Here is a 14,347-nt window from a genome sequence, read left to right on the forward strand (position 1 = left end):
TTGAATAGCTAACCTATATTACTTATGTGAATCCTGCATTTTTCATAAACTATTGTAAGATGTGAGGCCTTTATTTTATGTTTGAATGTTTGTTTCATGTTAGGTTATGTTAAACGTTTGGTGAACATGAGCATGCTAAAATTAGTCTGCTCATGTTGACCAATCGTTATTAAAATCTTAGTTATACGTTATACTTTATTAAGTTTGTTGGAATCTGTTTATGGTAGTGAGAGGGTAAGATTAGTGTTAATTTTCGTATTTATGTTTTATGTGCATCATATGAATGGCCATCCATGATTGTCTATTTAATGACACGCTCTGTATTTAAAAATCCAGACATTCTTCTCTTGTTTTGATGACAAAATTCTAAACACTGCTTTTTAAACTTATTAGGGTACGGTAATCTGAAACTTGCACAATTGAATTTAATTAAATTTATTTCACAATAGGCCTAGTTGTTATTATGTAGGTCTCACTTGATTAAAAACTACAATCTGAGCTAGATTAACCAGATGTAATTTTCTTCTAAAACTTAGGATAGGAAATATAAAATTGAAAATTAAAAGGTCACTTGAAAAGCTATCAAAGTTTTCATTTAGTATCTTTAACATGGTTTTGAGAAATCTTTATATTGATAATCCTTTAAACCAGATTTGGGTAGTTATTAGTTGGTTTACCCTTTAATATCTATCGTAGGAGTATTTAAAATTTTAACTTGTGGAAACAGAGGTTGTAGCACTCTTGTCACCTCCGAGTCTTTCTTCTTTCAAATGGTTTCCATAATCTTTTGTTTCCTTGAAAAATTTGTGATTTATTCCTTCAATGTCTCTATCGTCCTCAAATTCTTCTATTGTAATCACCTTTTTCTTCACTAGCTTAAAGTCTGGAGTGTACTTGGGATGAGATGTATAATAAGTTGAGTTTAAAGTTATCCGAGTGGTGCTTACACTTCGGTCGGCCTTTGTTGATGTGAACGTTACGCTTGTAGCATCAGTCTCCACACTTGAAGTAACGTCAGTGCTTGAAGTACTTTTTGAGGTTATGTTTTCTTCTGTCTTAGTTTCTTTTTCATTTTTCCCACTATTCTTTGATGGGCCTGAGTCTAAGCTATTGGAAATCCACTGCTCCCGAAGTATATTTACAATGTCGTTGCTTTCGTCGTAAGGCTTTTCATGAGAACGGGTAGGTTGAGATTTGCTCATCATTATTGAAAATTGTAAGACATGGAGTAAAATTGAAACATAGATTTTTATTTGCATTGTTTTGTTTTTTACAAAAATTTATTTCATTATTAATTTTCATTAAAAAATCAAAAAAGTTAAGTTACTGTTAGTTATGTTGAAGGTTAAAACATAAATCAAAACAATGTTAAATTTATTTTTTCAATCATATGTTATTGGTATTTTTATTAATGTTTTTGTTTAAGTTATAGGTTTGAAAAATCATTTTGGAAATCAATAAAGTTTCTGTTGGTAACTAGCTGAATGGAAAAAAGATTTCATTTTATAGAAAGTATGTTTAATCAATGAATATCTTTTTTATTTGTATGATCATACTTACTTCACACTAAACTTATCAAGTAATTTAATAAGTAGATGAATAATTATTTTGGCTTTGTCAAATTATATGCACCTTTGTTCATATAATGGAGATGACATTTTTGCATTGGATCATCTAGTTTCAATATTATTAAACTGTGCGTAGTATTTTTTAGCTAAGCAAAACAAAGTAAATATATTATTTTATTGATTGTACTAACTTGATATTAAAATTCAATACCAACATTTTTTTCAGGTGTTATTTTCTGCAGGTATTATTTTTATCTTAGAACAAGAGGTAAATTTGTATTCTAAAAAAGTATTAAACATATACAAATCTAGAAAAGCACCAGCAAATTTTTAGTTTTGTTACAGTAATTTATATACACAGGGTGTTTAAAAAAAGGTGGGGACATATTTTGCCTAGTGATTCCTTGGGCCAAAATAAAGAGAAAATCAAGTAGGCCTATACCTAACAATTTTTCCAAAATCACTTCGTTAACCAGATATACGCCATTTTGTATTTTTTACATAAACATTTTTATCTTTGGACTTTTTCAACTGATCTTTATAAAACTTGGTACCGGTATATGTATGTTAAGATAAAAGACACCCATGTTAGAAAAAAATTCATCTTGATTCAACTTACAATTTCAAAATGGCGGCCGCTTTTTAATTTAAGTTTAAAATATTAAAATGGCCACCATTTTGAAATTTTAAGTTGAATCAAGATGATTTTTTTTTCTAACATGGGTCTCTTCTACCTTAATATACATGCCAAGTTTTATAAAGATTGGTTGAAAAAGTCCAAAGATAAAAATGTTTATGTAACAAATACAAAATGGTGGATATCTGGTTAACGAAGCGATTTTGGAAAAAAATGTTATATGTGATTTTCTCTTTATTTTCACCCAAGAAATCACTAGGTAAAATATGTCCCCACCTTTTTTGAACACCCTGTGTATATATTTTTAATAATCCAACTTATGAGGTAGAAACTAGTAATTAACATCAGAACGATCGGTTGAGAGCTCAGTTTAAATGTGTTCAATTCTTGGAAATGAAATGTCTACATCTATCAATGGTCAAACATTCTACACTCATCCTAAATCTATGCTCCCTAAATTAATCACAGAAGTTGCTGGTTTATTAAGACAATTAAAATATTATTTAGAGACAAACAATTTAGAGCATTTTTATTTTATTTTATATATTTCAAATTTGCCTTTAATTTGATGGTAAAACCAAACCTCTGACACTGCACCTGTTCAAACTTGTTAAAAGTATTGTTGCGTCTGCTATACCACCTGGCCTAATTGTTACCAAGGAGCGATAACCTGTCTTCCTCTTGAATTTAAATGCTGTTAACCTGTCTGGAATATAAATTCACTTTCTAACTGAACTAACTGTTAATGTTTATATTTAGGTCCATTGAAATGAAATGAAACCAGTGCTTTATTTTCATTAAAACAATGCATTACAAAATAATAAGATTTTTTCATAAATAACTCTTCCATATACAAAGAAAATATCTACACAACCTTGAATCACACTTATTCTATCGTGTTTTACCTTACTATCATTTTGTTTTGTTTAACTGCACTATATCAGCATTAGCCCAAAGGACTGTCAGCTGGGCTGGCAGCTTTCATACAAAATATTTTTATTTTCTCCTTATTTAGGTCCATTGGTCCAGGTATATTGAACTGTACAGTAGTAATAGTCCAACATTGTAGTTTTATAATTGTTGAGAAAAATAATTTTTTTTTTCCTTTACAAGTCTTGAAATTCTGTTTGGATTGAATTTTTTCTTAGGATGAAAAGCTATTTGCACCTTTAACTTTAATCTACCGGTACTGTCACTATTTTGTATCAAAAAGTCCATTGAGCATTACCAATTCCTTCTCAAGCTGCAAATTATAATACCCCTGTAGGAAACCTGCAGACTAAGCGAGTTTACATTTGCCTAGTTGGGTTTTAACTCAAATATTTTGTAAAAAATGGCAGATTTATCCCATATTTAAATAACACTAGTGTACAGTCCCGGCCACGTAAAGAGAGAAAATGTCCAGGTAGACCCGGTCAGGCCTAATCCGCCGTTGTCAAAACATAGCTATTGTTTTGAAACCGAGGGGGCGCGCTACCCCATCCCAGCGGTCATTGCTACCTCAGCGGTCATTGCCTGCTGCTTCTCAACATCGACTAGCCAATCAACGAAGCGACGTAGAATTGTGATTCAAATTTTGTGATATTCGTCTTCACTTTGTGAATAAAATGACCTGTCACTTAATTATAGGCGATCACCCGTTCGATTTATAGAATATGTACTGGCCCGAGTTATTTCTAAGAATTAAAGGGAGGCAGTAGCAATGACCGCTGGGATGGGGTAGCGCACCCCCTCGGTTTCAAAACAATAGCTATGTTTTGACAACGGCGGATTAGGCCTGACCGGGTCTACCTGGACATTTTCTCTCTTTAAGTGGCCGGGACTGTACATGTTGCTCGAAATCGAGCAATTACAAAGAAGTGCAGGAGTTATTTATAAACAAATAACTTGTTTAAAAACTAATAACAGTCATAATTTCTGATGATTTTAAAAGAGTCAACTATAAGATTATTAACTAAAGGAAATGCTCACTATTTACATGACAGTCCTATTCCAGTTTAAAGGGTTGATTTTTAACAATCAATCTGTCCATGGACGCGAAAAGGTAAGCTTACAATTTAAGTCAACGTAAAAGGCTGTCAGCTTTTATAAAGTACCGTACCTAAAGTTGTTTAGCCAATATGTAGACAATAAGGTGTAGGATACTTTAAACTCCACAGGATAGAGTTAGGCAAAAACTGGCAGAACTCTGAAATGGTGTTATTTATCATAGGCTTACTCATATGCCAAATCCTTAGAATAAAAATGCAACATTATGTTTAATGATAAGGCCTACCTAAGTTTGCTGCTACAGTGAATGTAATAGTGAGTGTTTTTAGTAAAATATTAATTGCTTACGATGAAATAAATAAATTTACCAAATTTTAATCAAAAAGTATCCATGAACTTGGAAATTTTAAATTTAAAGTTTTTTTTGAATTTTCTCCGTAAGCCGACTGAGCCACCGACTCACCACTTACTTTATCAGTATATTTGTACCAATGTTATGATTCCTTGATGTGTTGATGCAGAATGGAGTGGGTGGAGATCATAGAGCCTCGGACCAAGGAGCACATGTATGCCAACCTAACTACAGGCGAGTGCGTCTGGGACCCACCCAAAGGGGTGCCTGTGTGAGTATTTTTGATTATTTCAGGGTTTATATTGCATTAGGTCCTTTGCGATAGAAGACATAGAAGAGTAGGTGTGGTTCTATGGGGTAAATAGTATAAAGGGTGATTCAAAATGAATGACCCAGTTTTAACGCTCTATAACTTTTATGCTATTAAACTTACCGCTATAAAATACACATCAAACGAAAAAGCAACTCAAAAAGTTTATGCCTTCCAAAGACAGATCATTTAACAAAATCGATCCAGCAGAACTGTAGATTTAATTGTTCAAAGTTAAAAAGTAATATCCAACTTTTTTTACCACTAGAAATTTGGACGTTACTTGTCGTTTTTGCAAATAACTTTTAAATGGTGAGAAAATCTACCAAAGTGGAAGGTAATATTCCGAAAGAGTATAAAATTTCCTACAATCTACTAATACGCATTTTTTGAAAATACTCAAGAAAGGTACCAAAAATTGCCTCAAAAGGGGGAAAAATAAAAATCCCCGTCTTGAGTGTAGACAATAAACATAGCAAACATTAAATTTCACACTTTTTAATTTTAAGCCAAATTTAGGCTACATTTATTGAGTGTTTTCAAGGAATGCATAATAGCAGATTGTAGGAAATTTCATTCTCTTTCGGAATATTACCTTCCACTTTGCTCGATTTCCTCACCATTTTAAAGTTATTTGCAAAAACTTCAAGTAACCTCCAAATTTCTAGTGGTAAAAAAAGTAGGGGATTACTTTTTAACTTTGTACAATTAAATTTACAGTTCTGCTGGATCGATTTTGTTAAACTATGTGTCTTTGGAAGGCATAAACTCTTTGAGTTGCTTTTTCGTTTGATGTGAATTTTATAGCGGTAAGTTTAATAGTATAAAAGTTATAAAGCGTTAAAACTGGGTCATTCATTTTGAATCACCCTGTATTTAATCACTGGGGCCTAAAGTGACTGTCTTTAACATGAGCTTAAGTTTTTACGATCAAGGCAAAGCCGAGACGTTGAAAAGACACAAAAATGAAATAGTTTTCACTTAAACATATCCTCAAGAAAACGACTTCTAGCTTTTTTTTATTTAATTTGCTAATGGAAACAAACAGCTGTTAAGTAAGTGATTCAATCGTTTCGTCTATTATGATTGTGTTAGTATACATTATGCTATCGATATGTTGAACTATTTAAGGCTACTATTAACTACAATCGATTAAACAATTGATACATACTTCCGCTTCATGCCTTTGTTTACAATCGAAATTTACAACTGAGTTGACAACAGCTGATTTTTACTCCCCAGGGGCCAAAAACTATTTTTAATCCCTAGAGAGTAAAAATGGTACTTAAGACCCACAACACATTCATTAAAAACGGCTGTTAAAAAAAAAAAAAAAAAAAAAAAAACAGTTACACCACACACTATTGACTATAGAAACAAAACTCAATTTGTATAACTGACTTGGATGCTGAAGTAAGGCCTATCTACAGGGTGATTGGTAATCAGTGTGACCAATTTTTTTTTGTGTAAGTACAAAGTAAATGAAGTGTGATGATGCATATAAGAGGTTCCAAGTGTAAAAATTGGCTTCCCAAAGAATTATTTTAAGTTTAAAAAAATAACCATGTTTTTAAAGTTAATATAGCAATTTCTCAATTACCTGTAAATGGATTTGAGTAGATAATGTCATTTTCGTGTTCTACATTAAATTTGGAATAAGAATAGGCTAATAGAAAATGATGGAGGATCAGTTGTAAAAACGGGAATGTTGCTGAAAGTCAACAGTCCCGGAAGATCAAATAATTTATACCTGTGCCGCTAGGTCAAAAACTACAATGTTTGCAGTGTCTGTAGATCAAAATTCCCAGTAAGTCAAATAGTACAGTCCGAGCTAAAAACGTGGTCTATGATAAAGCAATTGACTTATTGGGAATTTGACCTAATGCAACAGCAGTTTTAATATAACGAAATACGGTAAAATACAAGTTCAGTTTCGCTGAGTCAAAAGTGCCGGAATATCAAAAGCAATAAAAGTGAACGTCGATTCAGTATAAAGTAGACCTCCTGCAACGCTTACTACACCAACAAAACTCGCTTTTAGTTACTTCGTGTTTTGTCATAATTAGAATAAAGCTAAAATTATCATATTTGGTACATAGCTTATCTATTAATGCTTCTTGCCAACTGTTTGGTCAACACTGTAAATAGGTATAGTTTATGTAATAAAAAGTCTTTCGTCAAAATTTGTGGCATGAAATACACGCAAGGGCGATTTGAAAATTTCTGGTTATTATATACGTTTGTAAAAGGAGATCCATTTAATTTTAGAACTATTTTATGAGTTATAATGTAGTCTACACATAAACTGTGTAAACGTATTACGCCTCGGAAGGGTTGAAACCTGTCCAAACTATCATATATATTATTAAAACGTAAATGGGGTTTTTTCACATTCTGAATCAACCAGTCGACGGATTTTCATTATTTTTGTGTTGAAAGAAAGATAATTTTGAGAACCAGGGAATGTCAAATCCATAATTATAATTAAGGGTACCAGTTTTTTAGAAATTAAGTTTTAATTTTTTTAAAGTCTAGCAGCCGACGCTAACCTTCTAAGCTAGCTTTTAGTTCAATATAATTTGCTTAACATAACAGCTGTAAACATTCAGCATATGTGACACAAATTTAAAGACATATTTAGAGTTGACTTATTTATACTATGTGTAATGCTGACCATTGATACATTCAATTCTTAGGTATGAGGATGGCAGATTAATTAAATATGCATAGTAAACTAGTAGGATGTTCAAATTAATTTTTAAAGGAATCTTTGTAATCATTGATTTGTTTTAGTCCCATATAATTTGTTTTAACCAACAGCTGGTTGAATAAAATATTGTTCTATATAACTACTAGCTGAACCCGGCAGACGTTGTCTTGCCTTTGACTATTTATAATCCCGCGGGCTTTGCCCCGTTTAACTTCTTAATTTTCAAGATGATCTCGTTCGCATGGCTCAATCACGTCCTGGTTGAAGTTCGTTCGCTACGCTCACTCACCTTTAGGTTGGAGCTCGTTCGCTACGCTCACTCACCTTTAGGTTGGAGCTCGTTCGCTGCGCTCACTTGCCTTCAGGTTAGCTCGTTCACTACGCTCACTTGCCTTCAGGTTAGCTCGTTCGCTACGCTAACTCGCCTCCAGGTTGAAGTTCGTTCGCAACGCTCACTCACCTTTTGGTTGCAAATTAGCTGTTGTCATAAATGTAAAAGAAATAATAGTGCTGCACCCTGTTGGTAATCCTTGTAACTTTAATGCTATTGAACATCATAGAACAGAACCAACTTGTTTAATTGAAACAGCTGTTAAGATTCATTAATTCCATTTCTCATAAGGTTAACATGGGAAACTCCAGAGCCACTGGGGCGGAGCCGATTGGACGGATCACGAAATTGATGGTGTATAAACCTATTCCATGACATTCTACACGTATGTACCAAGTTTCGTGGCAATCGGTTCAGCGGTGTCTGAGTTTATCACTGCCAAACAAACAAATATATATATATATATATATATATATATATATATACAAACATCCTCTTTTATACTTATAGATTAGGTTTTTGGTGAATTTTCCATATAGGGAATAAGCTACTAAACACCTGGACCCGGGACCGATTTAATTTTTAGTTTTGAGGTCCCTAGAGGCCAAAAACACCATCCGTTCAAATTCATATATACAGGGTGATCGACTCAAGGAGGCCACCATTGGGAAATCGGAAACGGTAAGAATTAGAGAAACCTTTAAATGGGGGACATTCCTGTATTTTTTGTGGCAGTTAAAAATATGATTTTAGTTTTTTTATCATGTTTTCGGATAGAATATGCAATCTAAAAACTTTTTTATCCTTGACATTTTTTCGATAAACCCACTCGTTTAGGAGTACAGCCTATGGAAAAATGACTTCCGGTGTACATTTTACATCATGTAGCTCCTAAACGAGTAAGTTTAGAGCAAAATTGCAGAAAGTAAATTCGTCTTAGAATTGCATCTACATTCCTTAACGACTATAAAATAAAAAAGTTTTCCACTTTTCAAGTTTGCCGCCATTTTTAAAATAATATAATTCATATTTTTAATGAATTTTATGGTCTTTTTTGGAATGTGGATGCAATTATAAGACTTTTTTACTCTTCGCATTTTTGCTATAAACTTACTTGTTTAGGAGTTACATGATGTAAAATGTACACCGGAAGTCATTTTTCCATAGGCTGTAACTCCTAAACGAGTGGGTTTATCGAAAAAATGTCAAGGATAAAAAAGTTTTTAAATTGCCTATTCTATCCGAAAACATGATAAAATATAGGGTGTTCCATAAGAAATTTCAAATTTGGCCGCCATTTTGGAAAATGGTGGCTGAGTAAAAAAAAGAAACTAAAATCATATTTTTAACTGCCACAAAAAATAAAGGAATGTCCCCCATTTTAAGTTTTCTCTAATTCTTACCGTTTCCGATATCCCAATGGTGGCCTCCTTGAGTTGATCACCTGTATAGCCTATATTTATTTATTTATATATTTTCCCCGGGGGGAACCCCAGGACCCCCCTCCTTTTTGGGGGGTATTCCATACCCCCCAGGCCCCCGGTGACCCCAGTGGCGTTGCTTGGTTAAATTCCAGGGGGGGGAGAAGCCTCAAATTTCCCAACTGCTTAACATAGATTTCCCAACTATTTTTTTTTAGAAATCAATTTCTGTACTATTTTTAAAAATCTACAAATTATTATACTACACTGCATTAACATTCAATTCAGTATTTATAAACTTGCATTAACAAAACATAGCTAGTTTTACATATATACAAAATTTCTAAAACTTCTACCAATTCATAATGAAATGTTATGACTTCAAAAAACTTGAACAAGTAATGTTTCAAAAAACTTTACAAACCATTGTGGTAGCAGACGTAGCAGTGTAAAATTTTAGGGATATAAAATGAGCCTCAGAGTACAAAGTAGTATAGAAAAAATATTTTATTACAAAATAATTAAACTAAAATACTTTTAGAAGATAAAAACAACATTTTAACATTCATAAAACTTACAACTAGGGTAGGCCTAAACAAGTTTGTAATGATGAAATATTAATATCAGTGTTGTAAATAATATATATTATTCTAGTCTAGAAAAGAATAAACCTAAAATAAGACTCGACTCGTATAAAATAAAAACATTCAACTTGGTTGATAATAAACTTATACATACAATAAAAATGTTAACCTTCATCTTCATCAAACTAGAACTTAAACAAAAATCTAACTTAGAGTGAAAGTCAAACATCAAATTTTAGGCTATTTTTTGTCCACGTAGATCTGTTTCAGAGTAATTAGTTGATTCATTTTTGTAAATCCTTAATTAGGAATGATACATAACCTTAACTTGTGTAGATTTTTTAAATATATTCAGATAATAAATATTGCATTTAGGTTATTAAAAAATAAGAGTTTTAAAGGTAATACAGATTCACAAAACCTATCTTTAATGTTATTTTAATCTGCTTATTAGCAAGTACTCCGGTCAGTTAGCCTGCTCCAAATACCACAAAAAGGGTATAAAATATATTTCATGTGACTGACGTGAAAAATATTTTTGAATTTCTTGTAAACACTAACAAACAACATAATTAAACAGAAGGGCTACATTGATTGCACTTTCAAAATTCAAACTCGCAGACGAATCATTCAGAATCATCAACACAGGACAGGATCAAGGTAGCCAACATAGTCCAATAAGGAACAAAAATTCTCGTATACGAAATTCCAACAAGCTATACCGCTATTTGATTATTGATTTCTTAAAATAAGGCGTGTTTAGCCATGGTTTAGCCTTGTTTAATCAAAGTTAAATTAAATCTAAGAAATGTCAAGTTTATTTGTCCAAGTATTTTGTCCAAGTCAAAAAAATTTTTATCTTTGATGGATTTTTGCAAATATTTAATTTTTTTTCAGTTTAAAAATATATTTTTCTTGTATCTGACTTCCCAACTGTCCCAACTCGTGGCAAGGAAATTCCCAACTTTTCTCTTTCCCAGATTCTAGGGGGGGGAGGCTCCCCCCCCTACCCCCCCCAAGGCGACGCCCCTGGGTGACCCCCCTAAAATATATGTCTAGGACCGCCCTTGTCTTCTTTACCTATAAAACACACGGGATACAGCCTTTCTTCACTGATCACGTAATGCGTGATTTTCTATAAAGTCTTGGAAAAATAAAAGGTAAAATAGATAGAATACAGGTGTACTGTATGTGGTTTACACACTATACTATGTGTAAACTAAAGTAACACTGTTTTATTTGCGTTGATATAAGCAACGGTTCTTGCAATTTATTGCTTATTGTTTTTTAGAGTTGTTTTCGGACTTACTCTGTTTTCGGACTTATTCACACTCGTATAAGGTTGTCCACAGCTGTTAATTAATAGTCCATACAGTCAATTAATAGCAACAGAGGTCAAGTTTGGTATCAAGTTAAAGGTTTTATTCATAAAAATACATTGCCGCAAACCCAAACTCAAACGATGATGATGATGATAATCATGTTAATGATGTAGCTAAAACGTATCGTTTGAAATTAAACAGCTGAAAATAAGTGAAATAGAAAAGGTTTTTGTTAAATCCATCAAAGTAAGTACTAATGTACTTGTGATCCCTCCCCCTTCGGTTTCATGTATTCCTCTCAATCAGTTCAAACCTAGGAGGATTAAACTATAATGTTAATTAATGTTAAATCCTCCTAGGTTCAAACCTGAAACACCCAGATCGAAACTCACCTGTCGTTATTTTAACATCGCCATATTTTTTTACTATATTTTTCAAAAAAAAGATTGTATTGATTTACTTTGGATTTTAAAAATGTGAACGTTTTATTTTATTAAAGATTTATATGGTGATACGTAAATATTGTGGTGTAGTAAAGTATATTATATTGTAGTTAAGTGTTAAATTTTGAAATTTTAAGGTTAATAGAGATGAATCTTTTTGAATAACATGGGTCTCTCCTACCTTAACATACATTCCAAGTTTCATTAACATCGGTTGGAAAAGTGTAAAGATAAATATTTGTATGTAAAAAATACAAAATGGCGGATATCTGGTTAACGAAACGATTTTGGAAAAAATGTTACGGTATCCTTCATTTTCTGTTTATTTTGACCCAAGGAATTACTAGGTAAAATATCTCCCCGCTTATTTTTAACACCCTGTTTATGATGTATTCTTATTAATATAAGTGAAAAGTGTAAGCTGGTAATACAGAAAGATGTTTTATAAATAATATGAATGAACTGGTGATTTGTATATTCATATTTTTCTTGTCCTTAGAAGTGTAAATTAAAAGTCCACTCAGCAGTCCCATCGTACGATGTAGTTCTTTCCATGCGTTGCGAAATGCTAAATTTGCCGTCCTCTTCAACCCAAGTTATCTATTGAACCACTGATTGTAAAAAATTTAAAAAATATATATTTTACGCATCACACTTTTAGCTACAACTTTGCCACAGACAAAACCTCTCTAACCCAAAAACAAAACAAAATCTCGCATGCTAACTTTTTCATGTTAGAAATCACGATTTAAAACTATTTCACCATACATTTTTCAATTTTTATTAATTAGATCGGTAAATAGTTTAAAGTTCCAACAAAATAGTCATCGAGTAGGACCACCCAAGAAGCTCTGTGCCAAATTTCAAAATTTTAGCACAACTTTAAGTACACCAAAACACGAAATTATTGAAGTCATGCGTCGAGAGGACTATCGTTGTTTTTAACAGATTATACTTTTGACCTTCCGGCACTGTTGACTCAGCGAAACTGAACTTATATTTTATCTTATTTCGTTATATTAAAACTGCTGTTGCATTAGGTCAAATTCCCAATAAGTCAATTGCTTTAACATAGACTACGTTTTTAGCCCGGACTGTACTATTTGACTTACTGGGATTTTTGATCTACAGACACTGCAAACATTGTAGTTTTTGACCTAGCGGCACAGGTATAAATTATTTGACCTTCCGGGACTGTTGACTTTCTGCAACGCGTCCGTAAAAACTCCATTAGATTCAAAGACAAAAATTAAGGTGTTTGATAAAAAAAAAACAAAAAAAAAAAAACATTGGTTTATTGCATTTTTCTACACCCTGTATACAAGAAGGTGCCAAATATGTTTAAAACAGTGCCATTTTATAAGCTTTCTTGACCATATGCTACACCATTGAGGTTTAGATATGCTTTTGTTTGTTTTAAACATGTTGGCGTATTTTACATACATCAGCAATTGTAATCAGTACTGTCTGTTGATGGCTTAGCCAAACTAATAAAGTACACATATTTTTTTCTAAAACTGGCCCCAACTTTAACAAGGGGATGGCATGCCTGCTTCCAGTAATAGTCAAAAGGTTACAGTCAATCTTTTTGTAAGAGCAGTGACTACAGGTCTCAGTATTTTGAGCATAAAAAAATTCAAAATGTCAAGTTTTTTGCACAAACACCAGGAAAATGTTACATGCACATTGAATGGTTTGATTCCAACCTCATACACCATCCGAGTTCTCCGAATCCTAACAATAGATTTTCAAGGCTAACTATGAAAAAGTATTTTTGTTAAATGTGTTCAGGTACTAATTTCATTATCTGGATAGGAAATACATTGGGTATTGTTTAAAGTCAGTAGCCTAAATATTTAGCCTCCAAATAATATTTTGAAAATTGTGTTATCTTGAAAGATGTATGTGGAATTAATTAGCTACGGCGCGAGTTGTGCTACATTACCCATGTGTTTAATTACTGTCATCAATCAACTTCAATTAACACAATTCCACACAAACAAGAATGATGTCACTTCTAGATTTGTCAATATGATTGTTTGTCTTAAAATACAATTCTATTTATTTACAGAATTTCATTTCACCATAAAATGACAGGACATTTGTCAATACAGTATTATTATTACTTAAAGCTAAATATTACAAATAAAACAAATTTTAAGTATTAAACCTCCTAATTTCTACTCAAAAATTCATTTAAACAGGCTGTAAAATGTTTTGGTCTGCAACCAGTCTTTACATTTTTGCTTCTTTCTTTTTGGAATGGTGATGTTTTTTAAATGATCATGAACTAAGTTATACATTTTGGTCCAATACATTGAAGTGATGCTTCACAATAGTTGAGGTGGATAAGTCACAATGTGTGTTGACATTGAACTTTTTGCCATGTCTGTGCCATAACATTTTTGAATCCTGATCCCAGATACTAAACTCCTGAGCTACCTAACTTTTTTCTAGTGAAATCAAGGTTAACCCGATATGTTTAACTAGACTGATTTTGATATTGCAGTAAGAAGACTGACAACAACCAGTGGTGGGAACTGTTTGACCAAAATACCAGCAGGTTCTACTACTACAACGCCACCTCTCAGAAGACAGTGTGGCACAGGCCGCAGAATTGTGACATCATACCTCTGGCTAAGTTGCAGGTTAGTAGCTTTACCCGTGCTTTGCTGTTGTA

General features: G+C 32.6%; 1 protein-coding gene across 4 annotated transcripts in view; it reads left to right on the forward strand.

Moving 5' to 3' along the window:
* Positions 1-14,347, forward strand: part of LOC128994337 (rho GTPase-activating protein 39-like) — a 72,493-nt gene that overhangs the window by 3,388 nt on the left and 54,758 nt on the right. For all 4 annotated transcript variants that reach the window (XM_054418800.1, XM_054418804.1, XM_054418802.1 and 1 more), the window contains exons 2-3: positions 4,716-4,817; positions 14,177-14,315. In XM_054418800.1, the coding sequence (XP_054274775.1) occupies positions 4,716-4,817; positions 14,177-14,315 (241 nt within the window). The remainder of the gene's footprint in view (positions 1-4,715; positions 4,818-14,176; positions 14,316-14,347) is intronic.

The sequence above is a fragment of the Macrosteles quadrilineatus genome, unplaced genomic scaffold (genome assembly GCF_028750875.1).
Source record: "Macrosteles quadrilineatus isolate MER2022 unplaced genomic scaffold, UCM_ALF_1.0 Scaffold_5__1_contigs__length_97177068, whole genome shotgun sequence".
Classification (NCBI taxonomy): Eukaryota; Metazoa; Arthropoda; class Insecta; order Hemiptera; family Cicadellidae; genus Macrosteles; species Macrosteles quadrilineatus.